At 43.8% G+C, this 23062-nt stretch overlaps 1 protein-coding gene across 1 annotated transcript in view; it reads left to right on the top strand.

Moving 5' to 3' along the window:
• Nucleotides 1–23062, top strand: part of ankrd55 (ankyrin repeat domain 55) — a 74445-nt gene that overhangs the window by 12317 nt on the left and 39066 nt on the right. Inside the window, exon 4 of the mRNA XM_033030314.1 lies at nt 14262–14371. Coding sequence (XP_032886205.1) covers nt 14262–14371 — 110 coding nt within the window. The remainder of the gene's footprint in view (nt 1–14261; nt 14372–23062) is intronic.

The following is a 23062-nucleotide window of genomic DNA, read 5'->3' on the forward strand; positions in this document are numbered from 1 at the left end:
CAAACTTTAATGAGTCAAATGCGGTTTGACTAAGGAGGTTAGGCTTCCAATGCTGCCTGTTATCGTTTTGATGGTCAGAGGGGCCAAGTAGGATGACCTCAGACTTGCTCTCGTTGAGTTGGAGGAGGTTCTGAGCCTTCCAACATTTTAGGTCATCGAGGTAGTGCATGAGGCTATTTAAATTAGACTGTTTTTGGGTTTCAGAGGGAGATAGAGCTGTGTGTCATCTACATAGCAGTGGAAAGAAATGCCATGCCTTTGGATGACTTGGCCGAGGGGGGTATATACAGAGAGAAGAGAATGGGGCCTAGGATGGAGCCTTGTGGAACCCCGCAGTAAAGGCTAGCTGGGGAAGAGAAAGAATTGCCTATGTTGGTAGAGTAACTCCTATTTTTTAGGATGGAAATGAACCAGCTCAGTGCCATCAACACCAACCCCGTACCGGAGACGGTCAAATAGGATGGTGTGGTTCACTGTATCAAACGCTGCGCTGAGGTCGAGAAGGAGCAGGATTGCACAGTCGCCGGAGTCGATGACGAGAAGGAGGTCGATGTGTACCTTCAACAAGGCAGACTCTGTGCTGTGGTGGGCCCTGAAACCTGATTAGAAACTTTCTAGGATGGAATTTGAATTGAATTGAATGGAATTGAATTGAATTGAATTGAATAAGTTTATTGGCCAAGTATTCACATACAAGGAATTTGCCTTGGTGCTCTGCCCGCAAGTGACAACATGACATACAGTAACAGTTAAGAATGATACATAAAACATTAAAGATTAATAATAAAACATTATTGATTTTACTTCGGAGTCACGTGAGTGACTACGTGAAGAACCCGCCAGGACGCATGCGTGTCATGTCGTCTAACGCATTGCGTGACATGTCGTCTAACGCATTGCGTACGACTGGCAGGGTGAACGTAATTCTCCTGCCAACAGTCAGTCCTGAAGGTAAGTTTTTAAAAATTTTTCCAGGTTTTATCTTCCTACAGGAACCTCTACCTAGAGGTCCTGTTAAAGCCCGGGGCGAAGTCCGGAGGACCCAGTCAAGGGAATACCGGTCGCGACCTCGGGCATACCCGACATATAGCCGCATTAAAGACCGCGGAATGCGGGAGCGGGCGGCGGTGAATTTGCCTCTCGGGCCGCTGGCGTTGGAGCCAGCAGCTACACCCTGGTGCCGGTGGCACCTGGGGGGGGGGGGGGGGGGGGACATAGTGGATACCGCCCGACATATAGTAGCAATGTTACAAAATTTTGAGATTTAAAAAATCAAGTCTGCAATTTATCCCATCAGATAAAGCATAAACATAAGTTTAATTTGACACCTAATTCACTTTCATATCTCAAGTATTTAAAAAGTTATGGCCATTTTCATACTGGGAAATGAGCATCTTGTTCCCTATTGATTTTCTATGGACATAACAAAAAAGCTGTGATCGTGAACAGTCAAAAGCCCATAACTTTCTTAAAAATTAAGAGAACTGAATGAAATTTTCAGTTATCATAGATTGAAGCATTCTGAAACAAATATAAAATAATCTTACTTGGATGACCTGAAATTAAAGCATATAATTAGTTAGTTACCTAATTGTAGCTAATTTCAGACTTCAATTACTAGATCTAAACATCTATCCATTTCTTAATAAATGATTAACATTTTTAAATAGCCTAAATGTCCAAATAATATTCACAAATAATTCACAATAAAACATGATTTTTAAATCTCATTTACATTAATTTATAGACCAAATGGAAGGAATTTAGTGTTTAATTGCTGTAAATAAATGCCCATTTAAATCAGCTTTCCAGTGGGTCCCTGTGGAACGCGCTGGTTTAGAACGTTCACATTGCGGTAGATTTGTGCCCCAAATGCCCAGAAAAATACTGCGGGATATAATGCGCCCAAAATGAGCTACTCGCAATATTAAACTTTGTATAAAGGGATCTTTAGAAGCCCTTTTTAATGTAAAAATATACAGCCTTCCTTCAGTTGACTGCTTTATGAGACCCTGCGGTTGCTGGTGTTCGCAGGTTTAGAGGTTGATTTTTAAACTACTATAACTATTTTACGAGGCCTTTAAAACTAATAATAGCTTTTGCGACGGGGTCTTTCAGCGATTTTTCGTTAATAATTAACTAGGCTGAACATCCTCGATTTGAACAGCCTAGAGAAAATCGCGTTTTAAACCCGCCCCCTCTAAACGGCGCCAAAATCGCGCACACGGGCTGGGACAGATTTTCAGCGACCCTTCAGGTAGGCTTTGCAACATACCTACATATAGCCGCTTATAAGACCGCGGAATGCGGGAGCGGGCGGTGGTGAATTCGCCTCTCGGGCCGCTGGCGTTGGAGCCAGCAGCCTCATATTACCAGCACCTGGGAAACACAGCGGGGATACCCCGACACACAGCCGCTTGAAAGACCACGAAATATGGGTAGCGGGCGGCGGAGAAGTTGTCTCTCCGGCCGTTGGCGTTGGAGCCAGCGGCTTCATACTGGCGGGGATACCACCCGACAATGTATATCGCGGCTCTCCCTTTCACAGGAACCGCGGGGATACCCAGCACGGCGGGGGGGGGGGGCGACTATTAGGGAACCCCGGCTGCATACAAGGACCTCGAGACGAAGCTCGAAGGGGGGTGGAGCGTTGCCCCCGCAGCAGAAGGTTTAAAACAGGACCTGCAGGTAAATTCTTTACTCTCAGGTTGTTTAGTTCTATTTCTGTGAGGATGTGTTACAGGAAAGGAACCATGGACTAAGTCCAAATGGAGACTGACTGCGGAGGACCGCGGGAGTGCGGGCAGTCAGCAGCGGTTGGCTACACCTGGATCGCTAATCGATCATCACTCTCCGACCTGGCACCTGCACAGTCGGAATCGACACCTCAGACTGACGGGAAGGCCAAGCAAAGTCGGACAGGCCCGAAGACTCGGACAAGTCGGGCTGTGAAGACTCACCGCCGGCTGGAGCACTGTGATCGCATATCCCACATGGATTCAATTTCAATTTTAATTGTCATTGTCAGTGTACAATACAGAGACAACGAAATGCATTCGTTGAGTGCTGACAGGGGCGTTCTGGAGGGGGAGTTCTGGCTTTGATGGAGAACGATGGAAGAGGGGTGCGTGTCCAAAGCGATCTGCAGATCCAGAATGTAATCGATGACATGCTGGAGGATTTCCATTTTGCTGACTTTCTTGTTCTGCGGGTTGATGGAGCAGATGCTCCAATGTGACATGCTCTGGTATATGGAGTCTAGTCACCATGGGGTCCTAGGACGCCCTAGGCAGCACCTTATTGAGGGCTGCATAATGCATCTCCCTCAACAGAGGGGAGCATTAGGAGTCACTTCTGGGCTGACTCTGAAGACAGGGGTTTTTGGCTGAAGATACCACAAGTGTGCAGGGGGTGCAGGAATAACACAACCAGCAGCAGGAGCTCGACGAGAGCCATCGGGCTCAGGAAGGCCACATCATCACACAAGACCTCACATCTCCGGCGGCAGCACCCCTACGCACCCACCAGCAAACCACGATGCATTGAAGCTAGTGAAAGCTTGAAGGCCGTACAACCAGGACAAAGATCTTTTTTAGGCCATAGCCCAGAACGGTCTTCCTGGAAGATGCGCCAACCCCGTACTCGAGCTCCTCTACCTCCCAGGAGCAGAAGTGCAAAATCATGCACACATGGTTGAGGCAGCTCCTGGGTCGGGTTGCATAAGTCCTCCCATTCGGATAAAGGTATGGAGCCACATCGATGACGTCTCCCGTCACGGATACAAGTTGGTAATACTTAAACTGGTTTGAATATTTACACTGGTTTGGGATAACATAAGATTAGTTTATACTGCACAACAGGTATGGTGGAGTTTGCCTTTCAAGGCAGGCTCACAATATGGGATGTGGACTGATCAATGTCAACAGACTCAACCCGCATGTGCAATATAGACATTTCTGAATAACTTCCATGTGATCATTTCCTTTCACAGAAGATATTTGAAATTTAACTGGATGAGGCAACGATACACTCAGCAGCGTTGCAAAATGGGCTAACTTCAGTTTCCAGATTATTACCAAATCACTACAATCAGTGCTTCGACTGCACAGAGCTAACAAATAAGTGGCATGGCCAATCTGGATGATATTGAACATACTATATTTTACTAAATTAGCCTTTTCAGCCACGTAGCTATATTTGAGAAATTGAGGTTCTCACCCGTCCAGTTAAATTCAAATTAAGTTGATACCAACTGAAACTATTGATTATTGGGATACAATCAAACCATTTATTTGTCTGGGATCAGCTCTGAGAAAAGATTAGACCTCTGCTATTCTCAGCTGAAACTAACAAAGTCACAATGATGGACGAACAGTATTCAGTGTTGCTCCACTAAAAACCTCTCATCTGTAAATCTTCAGTCATTTCCAAACTGATGCTATTGCCCAAAGATGGGAAATCTACTAATACCATCTCTAGTTACGGAGGCAGATGGGATTAGCATGAGTTATCAAGTGTTCAGTTATGGTATCAACTGCCAATGGACACCAGGTGCATTCTGTGCATTAAAGGGCATGTGGATATGCATAACCTGCAAGCACAAGTCCAAGGTGATACACTTTGGTGGTGGTATATGTTAATCACAAAGGTACAATCAAATCAAAGTATCAGGTGATAGTTTTACCTAACCGCATTTAGCACTGGTGTATTATCATGCAAAATCAATGACAACACAGAGTGAATGTGTGATCACAAAGCATTTAATAACATTGTGGATCGATGGAACACTAACGATTGAGATGCTTGCATCCAGGCTCAATCAACAGTTGCAAAAAAATACAAGGCATATAAGTGGCGATGGGTGCATTCTCGCTACACAAGGGACGAATGTTCTTTATGTCTTCCTCCATTTGGCCTCAATAGACGGGTCTTGCAAAATTCAGCAAGATTCCCGCTTCCGGGTTTCATAGTCCCTGCCTGGGTTATATACCCATGATTCCCGCTGATGTGGGGAATGAGCATAAAACCTTACATGGTTATTTCCGGATAAAAATTATGCTGGTTCAGTTGTGATGTTGAAACCATCCTCTGCATGATTAATCAATTCATAGACTTACAGACTCTGAGAGACCCTTTCCTGCGGCTCGGGTTGTCTAACCATAAGCATTAGGAGTACCCACTGCAGATTGCAGGGATAGCACCAAATAGCAGCAAACCGAATAGGAGATGGGAAGTATTGTTTATTCTTCGTTACGTTTAACTCGGCACGGATGACTGACACATTGAAATTCAGTTTTATGGGATTATAACATCAAGTTAAAATTCCATTTACTGTGCCTGAAGTACCTCCTCATCATTTGGCTGCGGAGTATATAAACCACTCTTTCCGGTCTCACCCTCTGACGTCTAGATTATGAAGGGTATCGTCAACTAAAAACCTCCTAGGCCTAGGGACGCAGAGATATGGGTTGTTAACATTGTGCTACATCATTTCGCCGATAGGCACCAGCAACATCCCTGTCCTTGGTCAAACCCACGTACTAGTGGTTATGCCATAGCATTGAGTACAGCGCTACGGGTCCAGTCATTGCTACACTGGATAGAATGATCATACCTGTGGGCTATAATAACATGTTTTGTTTATGATTAGTCAAGCAGAGTAGACAGGGACACAGACCAAACTAGATGTTGCATATCCCATGGACCTTGGGTTGCTTGTGATCACGCATCTACACCAGTATGTCAAGGTCCCTAAGAGCCTCATAGACTCTGACAGCAATATTGTTAGTTACATAAAACCTCGTTAGAATGAATCACTATGAACCTTCTCCAGAGGGTTAAATGGGTCTGGCATATACAGGAGTGTACATTGAAATTGAGTCTCATTCTACCAGGACCGCTAAACCTCAGCAGCAGGCTTATGGACCACATCCTAGCGGCTGCAGGATGGTCAAACTATTAATCTGTACAAATATTCAGAATAAACCCATTGCCAGATCGGGGGTATTTGCCAACTCTATGTTAGATATGGTTCATACTTCCTCCAGGTTGAGGGAGGTTACGATTCCCACTATTGTTCATCAATAGCATCAACATGTCTATATCTATGTCATGTCTGAATGCTATATTAATATTCACTCATCATTGGCCCACTGATGCTGTGTATGATGCCTGGACTCGTTTCCATGGCATGAAATCACAGAGCTTTAAAATCTTCACGTAGTCACTCACGTGACTCCGAAGTAAAATAGTAAGGTTAAACGAGAACTTACCAGTTTAAAATTTGATCTTTATTTTATGAGGAGTAACATTGAGGGATTACGTGCCCTCCACGCCCATCCTCGATCATAAAGTTCAACTGGTATCCTATTTCTCTAATCTTACTATGTTCAGTTCATTTACTGTTATCTGTGATTTCACACCGCTGCTTTGAAGATAGACACGCATGCGTCCTGCGGCTTCTTCACGTAATCCCTCAACGTTACTCATAAAATAAAGATCAAACTTCAAACTGGTAAGTTTTCCTTTAATCTTACTATTAAACATGTGAATTAAATAAAATACCAGATCAAAAGGAGGCTACAGATTTTTGGTTATTGAGTAGAGCTACTACTCGTGGAAAAAAAGCTGTTTTTATGTCTGGCTGTGGCAGCTTTGACATTCCGGAGTCGCCTTCCATAGGGAAGTGATTCAAAGAGTTTGTGGCCAGGGTGAGAGGGGTCAGAGATGATCTTACCAGCTCGCTTCCTGGCCCTTGCAGTGTACAGTTCGTCAATGGAGGGAAGGTTGCAACCAATAACTTTCTCAGCTGATCGGACGATTCGCTGCAGCTTCCAGGTGTCGTGCTTGGTGGCTGAGCCAAACCAGACCATGATGGAGAAGGTGAGGACAGACTCTACGATGGCAGTATAGAATTGGACCATCATTACCTGTGGCAGATTGTGCTTCCTCAGCTGTAGGAAGTACATCCTCTGTTGTGCCTTTTTGACTGTGGAGTCGATGGTACCCCCCCACTTAAGGTCGGTCCTTGGAGATAATGGTTCCCAGGAACTTAAAAGATTCCACAGATGTGACTGTGGTGTTGTTGATGGTGAGTGGGGTGAGGGGAGGGGGAGCTCTCCTAAAGTCTACTATCAATTCTACTGTCTTAAGACCATTGAGCTCCAGGTTGTTGCAATGGCACCAGGACACCAGCTGTGACACTTACTGTCTGTAGGCAGATTCCTCCCCACCCTGGATCAGTCCAATCAGGGTTCCGTTGTCCGCAAACTTGAGAAGTTTGACAGAGGAGTCTGTGGAGGTGCAGTCATTGGTGTAGAGAGAGTAGAGAAGAGGGGAGAGTACGCAGCTTTGCGGTGCTCCTATGCTGAGGGTTTGCGGGTCCGAGATGTGCTTTCCCAGCCTCACATGCTGCTTCCTGTCTGTCAGGAAGCTGGTGATCCACCGACAGAGGGGTTCAGGCACAGTCAACTCGGAAAGTTTGGAGTATAGTAGGTCTGGCACAATGGTGTTGAATGCAGAGCTAAAATCAACAAATAAAATCCTTGCATAGATCCGCTGGCGGTCTAGGTGCCGGAGGATGAAGTGCAGGCCCAGGTTGATTGCGTCAACCACAGATCTATTGGCCCAATATGCAAACTGCAGAGTTCAGCAGGGGGTTTGTGATATTTTTCAGCTTGGCCTGCACAAGCCTTCCAAGGGTCTTCATGACTACAAAGGTCAGTGCGACAGGCCTATAGTCATTAAGATCAATAATTCTTGCCTTTTTGGGTACAGGGACAATAGTGGAGACTTTGAAGCAGGCAGGGACAGTACAGGTTTGCAAGGACTGGTTGAAAATGTCTGTGTAGACTGGTGCCAACTATATCATCTTGTCATCTACAGTATATCAATGATTTGGATGAGAATGTACTGGACAATGTGGTATTATAGATAATGAAGATGGTTGTCAAAAATTGCAGCAGGATTTTGATCGGTTGGCCAGGTAGGCTGAGGAATGTTTTATGGAATTTAATGCAGAGAAATGTGAGGTGTTGCATTTTGGGAAGACTAACCGGGACAGGACCTACACAGTGAATGGTAGGGCTCTGGGGAGTGTTGTAGAGCAGAGGGATCTAGGAGTGCAGGTAAATAGTTTGTTGAAAGTGGCACCACAGGTAGATAAGGTTGTCAAAAAGATTTACGGCACATTGGCCTTTGTCAGTCAGAGTATTGAGTACAGAAGTTGGAAGGTCATTTTGCAGTTTTCTAAGACGTTGGAGAGGCCACATTTCGAGTATTGTGTTCAGTTCTGGGCACCATGTTATAGGAAAGATGTTGTCAGGCTGGATAGGGTGCAGAGAAGATTTGCAAGGATGTTGCCGGGATTGGAGGGCTTGATCTATAGGAAGAGGTTGAGTAGGCTAAGACTCTATCCCTTGGAGCTCAGGAGGATAAGGGGTGATCTTTTTGAGGTCTACAAAATCATGAGAGGAATAGATCGGGTAAACGCACAGAATCTCTTGCCCAGAGTAAGGGGATCGAGAACCAGAGGACATTGGTTTAAGGTGAAGGGGGAAAGATTTAATAGGAACCTGAGGATAACATTTTCACCCAGTGTGTTGGGTAAATGGAACAAGCTACCAGTTGCTGGAGGTGGTAGTTGAAGCAGGTAGTATCGCAACGTTTAAGAAACATTTGGACAGATATATGGACAGGACAGGTTTAGAGGGATATGGGCCAAATGCAGGCAGGTGGAACTAGTGTAGATGGGACATGGTGGTCGGTGTGGGCAAGTTAGGCCGAAAGACCTGTTTCCACACAACTATGACTATGACTATGACTCTAATAGACAGAGTAAATGCACATTTTTACCCAGAGTAGGGGAATCAAGAACCAGAGGACATAGGTTTAAGGTGAAGCAGAAATATTTAATAGGAACCTGAGGGGCAACCCTTTTACAAAAAGCATGTTAGATATATGTAATAAGCTACCAGTGGAGGTAGTTGAGGCAGGTACTTTCACGATGTTTAAAAAACATTTGGACAGGAACATGGATAGGATAGGTTTAGAGGGATTTGGGCCAAATGTAGGTAGTTGATACTAGTGTAGATGGGGTTTATTGGCCAGCATGTGCAAGTTGGCCGGTGGGCCTGCTTCAATGCTGTATGACTCTATAATTGTCTGTGAAGTCAACGGATCAATGCATCATGTTGTTCCCTTGTATGCAGCAAGTTCAAGATTTTGTTTTAAAAATGAATGCCAGCTGTGAACAGTAAGGGACCTGTTACAGGGCAACAAATGAACAAATTGTAAATCTCCTTAAGCAATGTAATTTAAAGATTGAGAAGCATAATGAGAAAGGACTGAAAATGAAAGCGAATTAGAGTACATGATGTCAAATCAGGTAAACAAAACGTAAATAAAAAGGAATGAAAGACGCCAAAACAGGCAGAAAGAAAAGAAAGAAAATGTAATAAAAAATTAAAGTCTAAAATATATATATTTACAACCAAGTACACCTCAATTTTCAGAAGGCAAATTGTCGAGAAGGCTCTTTATTAATCACTATACTTACGTTTGTTGGGTAATTAGGGTGTGAATGCAGCAAATTCATGAACATAGTGACTTGCTAAGTGTGAAACGCTGTTTATGTAAAACTGAAGCAGCGAAATCATCCAGCAATTTACGATGACTCACAAAATGTATATCAAAGAGGTGAAAATAAAGTACTTTGACTTTGTCTTCTATTCTAATTGGGGCTGAGCACTGTGTTTCCACTATGAAGGAAATTACCCAAAATTCGGGAAATTCTGGTTGTCCGGGTAATTTTAGGGAAATTAAACAATTTTGAGAAATTTCCGCATCCGGCCAGCGAAGGGGTCCAATCCGGCCCGCGGGACGATTTGGTGAAAAAATATATATTTACGACCATAGTTGTAGGGAGACCACAGTTGTAGGAGAGGCCGTCAGCCGTGTCACAATTGAAAATGGTCGCGGTAGGGACGCAAAATGACGCTGTCTCCCTGCACGTGCGCAGTGAGCCCGGTATCTGCGCATGCGCAGTTGGGGTGGCAGTTGGTTTAGAAAATTGGTTTTCCAGACAGGAAACAAAGAGTAAGGGTTACCAGGTCCCTTTCACAATGGCAGGCAGTGACTAGTGGGGTATCGCACGGCTCGGTGCTGGGAACGCAGCTGTTTACTATATATATCAATGATTTAGTTGAAGGGATTACAAGTAACATTAGCAAATTTGCAGATGACACAAAGCTTGGTGGCGGTGTGAACTGTGAGGAGGATGCTATGAGAATACAGGGTGACTTGGACAGGTTGGGTGAATGGGCAGATGCATGGCAGATGCAGTTTAATGTGGATAAATGTGAGGTTATCCACTTTGGTAGCAAAAACAGGAAGGCAGATTATTATCTAAATGGTGTCAAGTTGGGAAAAGGGGAAGTGCAATGGGATCTGGGGGTCCTTGTTCATCAGTCAATGAAAGTAAGCATGCAGGTACAGCAGGCAGTGAAGAAAACGAATGGCATGTTGGCCTTCATAACAAGTGGAGTGAGTATAGGAGCAAAGAGGTCATTCTGCAATTGTCGAGGGCCCTAGTGAGACCACACTTGGAGTATTGTGTGCAATTTTGATATCCAAATTTGAGGAAGGACATTCTTGCTATTGAGGGAGTGCAGCATAGTTTAACAAGGTTAATTCCTGGGATGGCGGGATTGTTATATGCTGAGAGAATGGAGCGGCTGATCCACAATCAGTACTCCGTTCCTGCCTTCTCCCCATATTCCTTGACTCCGCTATCTTTAAGAGCTCTATCTAACTCTCTCTTGAAAGCATCCAGAGAATTGGCCTCCACTGCCATCTGAGACAGAGAATTCCACAGATTCACAACTCTCTGGGTGAAAAAGTTTTTCCTCATCTCCTTTCTAAATGGCCTACCCCTTATTCTTAAAATACAGACATTGGTATAAAATAGTTGACCAAAAACACAATCAGAACACAATATTAGAGATACAAACAGGAATAGCCCATTTAACATCTGTTTCATTATACAATATAATCATATCGAAACAAGAAGCGCAGTGCTGGTTTATTTTTTTTAAAAGGGACACAATGAGCTGGAGTAACTCAATGGGTGAAGCAGCATCTCTGGAGAACATGGATATGTGATGTTTCGGATTGGGATTCTTCTTTAGACTGATTGTAGGAGAGGAAAGAAAGTTGGAAGAGTGGTAGACTCTGGGGCACGTCTGTGTGAATGGAATGGAATGAATTAGGAATCAAGTTTACTTCAAATAAGTGTAGATGTTGCATTTTAGGAAGTCAAGCCAGGCCAGGACCTCCACAGTGAACAGATGTTCACCGCCTGACTTCACTACAGTGAATTCAGATGGTGAACATGCCAATAAGATGCAATTTATGTTGCATCAAGTGAATAATGACAGAAAATGTTCATGGTGGTTCAGTCCCGATTAGAAAGGAAGAAAAGTCAAAGTACTTTATTTTCACCTATTTGATATATATTTTGTGAATCATCTTAAATTACAGGGGAGTGTTATGGACCAGAGGGATCCAGAAGTTGCAGTAAATAGTCCCATGAAAGTGGTGTCACAGGTAGATAGGGCTTTTGGCACATGTTTATTACATGTAACATCTGGTTTCCTGTTGTCTACAACCAATTTAATGATTTTGATTGGGAACCTTGGTATAAAGCTGGATGGTACTTTGAATTGAGAGGAGAAGGTCTACATTATAGGGTGACAGTCTCAAAATAAGGAATCAGCCATTCCAGACTGGGTTGAAAAAGAAATTTTAAAAGAAAGATCAAAACAGAACATAATACTCCAAATGTGGCCTCACCAACACCTTGTACAGCTGAAACATAACATTCCAACTTCCATGCTCAACACCCTGACTAATCAAGGCCAATGTGCCGAAAGCCTTCTTGACTACACTATCTACCTGTGATGCCACTTTCCAGGAACTATGGTGGTCTGTAAGAGGAACAAATGTACAACCTTGTCATTACTAGTTTTATGTTTGTACTAGATTACCTTTGTATTCTACTTTCCTTTTTTAATCAATTTCTTGGTCTTCCTTTGTTGAATTCTGACTCTTACTCAGTCCTCAGGCTTACTGCTCTTATTGGCATCGTATGACATAGGTTGAGCATCTGTTGAGAAAACCTTCAAATGCAGCATTTCAAAGCAGTACATGTGTAAAATTAGATTATTCTAAAACAGTCATTTTCTAATTGTCCCTAAAGTGCTCATTTTAAATGGCATCAGTTTATCATAACTTAAGCCTGGAACAGCACTTGGTCTTCAGATTCACAACTCATGTTAACTGATTTCAAAATCTTGCCAGGATCCAGCCTGCTCAAAGCTCAATAAGTGGAGTATGAGAAATCCAGTGAATGAGATTGTATTCTATTTCCAGGGCAGATCCACAATTTTCACAGCATTGCTCATGTAAGAAATGTTCACCAGTCCGAACTCCAAGCAGAGAATTGTATTTACCAAGTTTTACCATGTTTTTACCAAGTTTTAAGTAAGAATTGACTTGTGTTGATGGTTCAAGTAAATAGCTTCCTGCAGTGACCCAGCTGTCCAAAAACGGTTACATTTCTTGGACCTTCTTAGAAGAGATCTCATTTGAATCAATGTTTAAGAAAGAACTGCATCTGCTGGAAAAATCGATGGTTGAAATTCTTAAAGGTTGTCGGAAGGAACTGCAGATGCTGGTTTACATCGACAATAGACACAAAAAGCTGGAGTAACTCAGTCTGGATTCGGCAGAAAATAATCGAATATAGGAGCAAAGAGGTCTAAACACACATTTTTGTCTCCTGTCTGCTCCCTAAGATCCACAAGGCAATGAAGAAAGCTAATGGCATGTTGGCCTTCAAAACAAGAGGAGTTGCGTATAGGAGCTAAGAGGCCCTTCTGCAGTTGTACAGGGCCCTAGTGAGACCACACCTGGAGTATTGTGTGCAGTTTTGGTCCTCTAATTTGAGGAAGGACATTTTTGTTATTGAGGGAGTGCAGCGTAGGTTTACAAGGTTAATTCCCGGGATGGGGGGACTGTCATATGCTGAGAGAATGGAGCAGCTGGGCTTGTACACTCTGGAGTTTAGATGGATGAGAGGATATCTCATTGAAACATATAAGATTGTTAAGGGCTTGGACACGCTAGCCCTTGAAAGGAAACATGTTCCCGATGTTGGGGGAGTCCAGAACCAGGGGCCACAGTTTAAGAATAAGGAGTAAGCCATTTAGAACGGAGACGAGGAAACACTTTTTCTCACAGAGAGTGGTGAGTCTGTGGAATTCTCTGCCTCAGAGGGCGGTAGAGGCAGGTTCTCTGGCTGTTTTCATGAGAGAGCTAGATAGGGCTCTTAAAAATAGCGGAGTCAGAGGATATGGGGAGAAGGCAGGAACGGGGTATTGGGGATGATTGGGGATGATCAGCCATGATCACATTGAAATGCGGTGCTGGCTCGAAGGGCTGAATGGCCTACTCCTGCACCTATTGTCTATTGTCTATAAAAGAAATAGGTGATCTTTCAGGTCGTTACCCTTCTTCAGACTGAGGGTCAGGGGAAGGGGAAAATAGAGGTATTAAAAGATAATCGGAAGTCTGAAGAAGGGTCTTGACCTGAAACATCACCTATTCCTTTTCTCCAAAGATGCTGCCTGACCCAATGAGTTACTTCAGCTTTTTGTGACTGTAATTATTAAAGGACTTGAGAGGATAAATGCTAATTTCCCCATTGGCGATGTCCTAGAATCAGGAACCCTACTATCAGGTTAAGACGTTGAAAATTAGGATTAGAACATTTTTCATTAAGTGGATTGCAAATCTTTTCAATTCTCTTGCTCAGGGAATCATGGGTTCCCAGTCAATGAGTATATTTAAAGCTGAGATTGACAGATTTTGGAGTACTAACAGAGTCAATGGGACATGGAGAGACAGCAGCATAGTACAGCTACTGTATAAATTCAGCCATGATATCAATCACTGGCAAAGCAAGCTTCAGTGACCAGAGGCCCACACTTGCTCAATTTTATAGTTTTTATGTGCTGAATCATTTTTGGCCTACCAATCTCAGTTAATGAAAATCCAGACAGAATGACATCATGTTTCTACAAATAAAATGTTCGTTTCTTTTACAATCATTCCTTTTTAAACATCCACTAATTATTAACAAATTAAGTCGACAAAAAATTTAAATTAATCATAGAAAATTTGACGAAGATTTTCATTTACAGGGCTGGCTAGATGGTTGTGTAACACTACTTCGAAATGGTGCCAAGCAAAATATCCCAGATAAAAATGGAAGACTTCCCCTTCATGCAGGCACTGCTGAAAATAATGTCAGGTAAAGCTATTTATTTATATTTTTTAAATAATATAAAAGGTATGCCTATCTAATGAAATTCCATTGTTATGTTATCTTCACCTATTTATAGAAGAACATAGGATGGGGATATTTTCCTAATTATATGAATATTTATTTTAGAGCCTACATATAAAGTTGTTCTGAGACAGCCTAAGGAGACTCAATTTCACATAAGTTTCAATTTATTGATTAAGACTTGAAATGAGATTGGTGTATATCGGAATCACATAAAACAGTTTGTTTCAGAAGACTAATAGTGATGTCAAGACAAGAGACATTTATTGTCACATGCACCTTTTGGTACAGTGAAATTTGGCGTCACCATACAGTCATACGAATAAAAAAGAATACAGAACACGATAGTCTTTAACATAAACATCCCCACACAGCGGAATCAAAGTTTCCCACTGTGGGGGAAGGCACCAAAGTTCAGTCATCCTCTTTGCTGTCATGCACTGCCTACAGTGCATTCAGGAAGTATTCAGACCCTTTCACTTATTCCACATTTTGTTACATTACAGCCTTATTCTAAAATTGATTAAATTCATTTTTTTTAATCATCAATCTACACACAATACCTCATAATAAAAAAGCGAAAACAAGTGTTTAGAAATTGTTGCAAAGTAATTAAAAAGAAATAACTGAAATATCACATTTACGCAAGTATTCAGACCCTTTGCTATGACACTCAAAACTGAGCTTCGGTTCATCCTGTTTCCATTGATTATCCTTGAGATGTTTCTACAACTTGATTGGAGTCCACCAGTGGTAAATTAAATTGATTGTACATGATTTGGAAAGGCACACACCTGCCTATATAAGGTCCCGCAGTTGACAGTGCGTGTCAGAGCAAAAACCAAGCCATGAAGACGAAGGAATTGTCCGTCGACCTCCGAGACAGGATTGTGTCGGGCACAGATCTGGGGAAGGGTCTAAAACAATTTCTGCAGCATTGCAGGTCCCGAAAAGCACAGTGGCCTCTGTCATTCTTAAATGGAAGAACTTTGAAACCACCAGGACTCTTCATAGAGCTGGCCGCCCGGCAAAACTGAGCAATCGGGGGAGAAGGGCCTTGGTCAGGGAGGTGACTAAGAACCTGATGGTCACTCTGACAGAGCTCCAGAGTTCCACTGTAGAGATGGGAGAAACTTCCAGAGGACAACAATAACTGCAGCGCTCCACCAATCAGGCCTTTATGGTAGAATGGCCAGACGGAAGCCACTCCTCAGTAAAAGGCACATGACAGCCCACTTGGAGTTTGCCAAAAGGCACATAATTAAGATTCTCTGGTCTGATGAAGCAAAGATTGAACTCTTTGGCCTGAATGCCAAGTGTCACGTCTGGATGAAACCAGGCACCGCTCATCACCTGGCCAATACCATACCTACAATGAAGCATGGTGGTGGCAGCATCATGTTGTGAGGATGTTTTTCAGCGGCAGGAACTGGGAGACCAGTCAGGATCAAGGGAAAGATGAATGGAGCAAAGTACAGAGAGATCCTTGATGAAAACGTGCTCCAGAACGTTCTGGACCTCAGACTGGGGCGGAGATTCACCTTCCAACAGGACAATGACCCTACATCACAGTCAAGACAATGCAGGAGTGACTTTGTGACAAGTCTGTGAATGTCCTTGAGTGGCCCAACCAGAGCCGGGACTTGAACCCGATCGAATAACTCTGGAAGGACCTGAAAATAGCTGTGCATCGACGCTCCCCATCCAACTTGACAGAGCTTGAGAGGATCTGCAGAGAAGAATGGGAGAAATTACCCTAATACAGGTGTGACAAGCTTGTAGCGTCATACCCAAGAAGACTTGAGGCTGTAATCGCTGCCAAAGGTGCCTCAACAAAGTACTGAGTAAAGGGTCTTAATACTTATGTAAATGTGATATTTCAGTTATTTCTTATTAATTACTTCGCAAAAATTTCTAAACAACTGTTTTTGTTTTTTTATTGTGGGGTACTGGGTATAGATTGCAGATTAAAAAAATGAATTTAATCCATTTTAGAATAAGGCTGTAACGTAACAAAATGTGGAAAAAGTGAAGGGGTCTGAATACTTTCTCAATGCACTGTATGTAGCCAATTACTGGCATTATTGTCAATGATAATTCATTGATGCTTTACAAAATGGAGGATACGAGATAAACTCATGTGCGGCCTAGCGATGGAGTTAATCTTGCCCCGTGTTTTGAACTTACTATGCTGTTTGGTTGTGGACACATACTTTAGTCAAAGATCAAGTTGGACATCATAACAAGCACAATTGTTGTTTTCCAGGCAGATCATGATGTAATTCTAATGATGTAATCCTGATTTAGGACCAGAGGTCTTCTTTGTACCTCAACACCGTGTTCAGGTATGGTCTTCCTGCTGTCGGAAAGATGCCATTAAGCGGAATAGGGTGCAGGGCAGATCTACGAGGATGTTGTTAGAACCTGAGGGCCTGGTCTACAGAGATTCTGCAGGATAGGACTTTGTTCCTTGGTGAGCACAAGACTGAGGGGTGGTTTATAAAGGTGTATAAAATCATGAGGGGAATAAATAGTGTGGAATGGACAAAGTATTTTTTTGGAAGTAGGGTAATGAAGAACTAGATTTAAGGTGGAAGGGGAAAGAATTAATAGGAACCCAAGAGGCAAATTTTAAACACAGAGGGTGGTGTATATATATATATATATATATAGAACTAACAGCTTGGGTAACTATTTGATGCAAGTCCAATATGAGCATAGAAAAGACACATTTACAAGTGTTTGGATAGGAAAAGTTTAGAGAGATATGGGACAAACGCAGGCAAATGGAACTAGTTTAGATGGGGCATCTTGGTTGGCATGGACGTTAGGTCAAGGGGTCTGTTTCTATGCTGCATGCCTCTATAACATCAGCATTTGTCCAGCATTGTACAGCTGAACATTTATTGAGCAGCAGAGAGCAAACCAACGAGCACTATTAACACAGATCATCGACTGTTCAGAAATCTAAACAATTCCAGATGATGGAAATCTGAAATAAAAACAGAAAATGTTGGAAACACTCAACACTTCAGACAAGATTCTGTGGAAAGAAACAGACCTTGTATTTCCGATTGAAGACCCTTGTCAGAACTTTATTTTTCTGTCCACAGATGCTGCCTGACCTGCTGAGTGTTTCCAGTATTTTCTCTTTTTATTATATCAACTGCTCAGAGGTTAGTTGGTGTTTGATTTCATTTTCTGAATGTTGATAAGATTTTGCAAGTGTACAATGTTATTTTCTATAGTGGTAAAAGTCTACAGTCTACAGGGAATGTTGAAGGACTGTTTTCTGCCTTGAAGGATTCTGTACAAACTAATTCCGCCTAGACATGGGAATATTAGTAGGAACTAGACTAAGTGGGACCCGTTGGGTCCCTGTCACACGGGAGGCCTGGTCCCCCAATGCAATATTCCACCACTGAGCCATAGTCCCCAACTGTGCATTATCGGCTAGCGGGCCCGCACTAACGGCAGAAGTTGTGTTGTTGCGGGAGCTCCGTAAAAACAGGTCACCAACCTGTGGCCTGCGAGCTCCCGACGATGTTGTACACTGGGCCCGTGGCCGAGCCCCGATTTCAGGTCGCCAACACCGCCTCAGCTCCGAAGCCCCAAAGCCGGGCCACCATCACCGGAACGCCGGAACGCCGGAACGCCGCCACAACCCGAAATCTGCCAGCCTCGCGCTGGTAAGTCCTGGCTGGCTCTGCCTCCGGAGCCTTGAGGTCGGTCGCAGTTGGAGACCTCCGCCATTAGGCCTCAGCGCAGACGGAGACAGAGAAGGGGGATACGACAAGAAAAAGTCGCATTCCCCGAATGAAGAGACCAAAACCATGTTTCACCCCCCCACATACACAACCTAATAAATTAAAATGTAACTAAAACAGGACAAAAGAAAACAACAAAAAAAGAAGAGACAGACGGACTGCAGGCGAGCGCCACCACCCTTCCTCTCTATCTTGTATCAGTCCAATCAGGGTTGTGTGATCCACAAACTTGAGAAGCTTGACAGAGGAGTTAGTGGAGGTGCAGTCATTGGTGTAGAGAGAGTAGATGAGAGGGGAGAGTACACAGCCTTGCCTGGGGGTCTGCGGGTTTGATGTGCTTTCCCAGCCTGGAAGCTCTCAGGAAGCTGGTGATCCACCAACAGAGGGGTTCAGGAACAATCAACTTGGAGGACACAGTGGGAGGCAGAGGAGGCACTGGGAATAAACATAGTCAAGAGCAATGGGATTCTGTGGGGACTTTTCGTAGATACTAGCTGCTAACCTGTTCTTTAGGATAGAGATCCAGATGTCAAAAAAAGATAGGGAAACATATTAAAGATGGACCATGTGGATGTAAGAACAGGGTGAAAGTCAGCATCAAAGATAATGAAATTCTTGAAACCTGTACTGGCAGCATCAATACATTATCAATGATTAGGAAATCAAAATCAGAAAATGGACAGAGTGTAACTAAAACAAGGATTTCTCCATGTATCTACAAATGGACAGCCCGACCTTGATACATGTGGATTTCCACAGCTGCACTTTGATTTAGCGGTCAAGGTCAGTTTATTTTCACATGTACCAATTAAGGTACAGTGAAATTTGAGTTACCAGTTGGACAGGGCCCTAGTGAGACCACACCTGGAGTATTGTGTGCAGTTTTGGTCCCCTAATTTGAAGAAGGACGTTCTTGCTATTGAGGGAATGCAGCGTAGGTTTACAAGCTTAATTCCAGGGATGGCGGGACTGTCATATGTTGAGGGAATGGAGAGGCTGGGCTTTTACACTCTGGAGTTTAGATGGATGAGAGGGGATCTTATTGAAACATACCAGCGGGTCCTGGAGCGACGTTTCCTGAGGGGACCTGGCCAGAACCTCGGCTTTGGCGGCGGCACAGCGCTGGAGCGCTATTGCGGAGCGGGCGATGCCTTTCCTGGGTCGCCGCGCTGGAACTCCAGTATGCTGGGACCGCCGATGAAAACATTGTGGAGCCGCGGTTCTGTGGAGCGGCCAGCTGCGGCGCTGAACTTTACATCCCGGAGCCTGGGATCTCTCGCCGAGATCGCCAGTGTGTGGAGCTCCGTCAAACGCGGTCTGTTGGCTTGGAAGCCGCGGTCTCCGGTAAGAAGGCGGCCGTTCCTGGCACCCCAAGCCGCTGAGGGTTCTCCCGACGCCGGAGCACCATCACCCGGCGAGAACATCGGGCGCCGTGGCGGCGACTGTGGAGGCCTCAATAGGCCCGACTCTGGGTGGACAAGAGGATGGGGACTGGACTTTGTGCCTTCCCCCACAGTTTTTGTGTTTTGGTGTTGAACTTCTTGAATGCTATGTTGTATTTTTATTAGTGTGCTGCAAGAACATCTGAATTTCCCCTGAATAAGGGGATTAATAAAGTAAATCTAATCTAATCTAATCTAATAAAATTGTTAAGGGTTTGGACACGCTAGAGGCCGGAAACATGTTCCCGATGTTGGGGGAGTCCAGAACCAGGGGCCACAGTTTAAGAATAAGGTGTAAGCCATTTAGAACGGAGACGTGGAAACACTTTTTCTCACAGAGAATTGTGAGTCTGTGGAATTCTCCATCGTGGAGGGCGGTGGAGGCAGGTTCTCTGGATACTTCCAAGAGAGAGCTAGATAGGGCTCTTAAAAATAGCGGTCAGGGGATATGGGGAGAAGGCAGGAACGGGGTACTGATTGGGGATGATCAGCCATGATCACATTGAATGGCGGTGCAGGCTCGAAGGGCCGAATGGCCTACTCCTGCACCTATTGTCTATTGTCAATTGTGAATCAGCTTCTACTGCCTTCCGAGGCAGAGAATTCCACAGATTCTCTGGGTGAAAAAGTGTTTCCTCATCTCTGTTCTAAATGGCCTACCCCTTATTCTTAAACTGTGGCCCCTGCTTCTGCACTCCCCCAACATGTTTTCTGCCTCTAGCATGTTCAATCCCTTAGTAATCTTATATGTTTCAATAAGATACCCTCTCATGTTTCTAAATTCCAGTGTATATAAGCCCGGTTGCTCCATTCCTTCAACTTATGACAGTCCAGCCATCTCAGGAATTAACCTTGTGAACCTACGCTGCACTCCCTCAATAGCAAGAATGTCCTTCCTCGAATTTTGAGACCAAAACTGCGTACAATACTCCAGATGTTGTCTCACTAGGGCCCTGTACAACTGCAGAAGGGCCTCTTAGCTCCTATACGCAACTCCTCTTGTTTTGAAGGCCAACATGCCATTAGCTTTCTTCATTGCCTTGTGGATCTTAGGGTGCAGACAGGAGACAAAAATGTGTGTTTAGATGAGTATGCGTATGAGCTCATCTTTGTTCCACTAAACTGTGAAAACCATAATCTTAAATAATTTTAGCCTTGCAAAAGCCTCAATAATGACGGTGAGCACCATTTGTTCTCTGGGATAAGATCATGCAGCTAAGCCAGTACTCCATTAGTTAACGGCTGCTATCTCCATTTGTGCACCACCTTGTCTTGCATGAGAAAGGCAAGTGTTTCAGTGAACAATGTACTATTTGGGTGATGCATCTGCTCAGGCTAAATACTGTAGTTGGCAGTGCATACAGGGTGTGAGAAGTGAATGTGACACTTGCACTAAGTTCATGTTCAAGTTCAAGTGAGTTTATTGTCATGTGTCCCAGATAGGACAATGAAATTCTTGCTTTGCTTCAGCACACAGAACATAGTAGGCATTTACTACAAAACAGATCAGTGTGTCCATACACCATTATATAAATATATACACACATGAATAAATAAACTGATAAAGTGCAAAAAACGAGAACTTACCAGTTTGAAGTTTGATCTGTATTTTATGAGGAGTTACGATGAGGGATTACGTGAAGAACCCGCTCAGCGCGCATGCGCGGCATACTTCCAAGCAGCGGTGTGGAATCACAGATAGACACAGTTATTGAAGTAAACATAGTAAAGAAAAGGAGACATCAGTTATCAGTTTGACCTATATTATGAGGGTGGGAGCGGAGGGCACGTAATCCCTCATCGTAACTCCTCATAAAATACAGATCAAACTTCAAATTGGTAAGTTCTCGTTTAATCTTACTATTTTACTTCGGAGTCACGTGAGTGACTACATGAAGACTTCAAAGCTCTGTGATTTCAAACCGTCTAACAGTTTTATTTCACTCACTGCCGAAGTTCTTGAGGGAGGAAGTGTGTTATCGTAACCAACCAATGAATCTGTTTTTCGAGAAACAAAAATGGTATTTAGTAACAATAACAAATTCAATTGCTCCCCCGGGTTTAAATTAAATATTTGCAGTTTGTAAAAAATTTCTGCAAACAAGTCAGGTTTCGCCAACGGCTTATTGTAAAAATTTCTGAATGTCGTTTCCCTCGACCATTCTGCTGTCGTCAGAATATGGTCAACCGGTACGTCCATTCTTTCGGCCGTTGATGTAGACGCAGCCCTGGTGGAATGAGATTTGAAAAAAGTTAGTCTATTCCGGCAGCCTTTAGTACCTGCTTGAGCCATCTTGCAATGGCTTGGCTCGTTACCCGGCCATGAGGTTTTTTGTGGCTGACCCATAAGGCTTTTTCACTCCCTCTGATGTTATAGGTTGTGTCTATATATAGTAGATAGGTCATGACACACAACCGCGGCTCTGGCGGGTAAGCCCGGAACACCACAACTGGATTGGCTATACCTGGCCTGCTCTGTTCTCCCAGACCCTGGATGATGAACGAGATCTGGTCTGGGGTGGTCACCATGTTGTCCAGTCGCAATCGACGTAGTTACTGGACCCTCTGAGTGGATACAAGTGCCATCAACATGAGCGTTTTCAGGGTAGTTTGTTTGAGGCTGAGGGATCTGGCTGGTGGCCATCCCCTGAGGTACATCAGGACCACACTGACATCCCATAAATGGGTATACCTTGGTCTAGGGGTTTGATGTTATAGATGCCCTTCATTAATTTGACCACCAGTGGATGGGATCCCATCGGCTGTTGTCCTGGTGCTGGTTTCAAATAAGCAGACAGGGCACTCCTTGCTGTGTTGATGGCACTGTAGCTGATTCCTCTTTGTGGTGTAGGTAGGCCAGGAACTCCAGTGCGTTGGTGACTGTTGCTGTTGTGTAAGTGGTCCTTGTTTCCTGGCAGTACTTCTCGCATTTCTTGATGCTGGTTAAGTACTGCTTCTTAGTGGATGTTCGAAAGGGATGCTGACATGGTGTTGATGGTTTGTTCTGACAATCCCAGTTCCAGATAAGGTCTGTTTAAAACCCTGCAACCCATGAGTTTGATTTTCTCATGGCATGGGTGGCATATCGGGTGAGTTGACAACTCTGGGTCACTGGGGAATACCATCGGTGTTTCAACAAACATGTTGAATGGTTTCAACAAACATGTCATGCAGTACTGGGAACCATGGCTGTGTAGGCCAGTCGGGTACTATCAAACCCTGAAAAGAGTCCATCTGTATTTTTCGTAGTACCTGACTGATGAGGCAGAAGGGAGGGAAAACATAGAAGAAAGAATTTCCCCAATCCAGCGTGAAGGCATCTACTACCGCTGCTGCCTCTGGGTCTGGTTCCCAAGCGACATGCATAGGTATCTGGTGATTTAGCCTTGATGCAAATAAATCGATATCTGGCGTGCCATATAGCTTGATAATGTTTGCAAATACTT

This window comes from Amblyraja radiata, chromosome 1 (assembly GCF_010909765.2).
Source record: "Amblyraja radiata isolate CabotCenter1 chromosome 1, sAmbRad1.1.pri, whole genome shotgun sequence".
Taxonomy (NCBI): Eukaryota; Metazoa; Chordata; class Chondrichthyes; order Rajiformes; family Rajidae; genus Amblyraja; species Amblyraja radiata.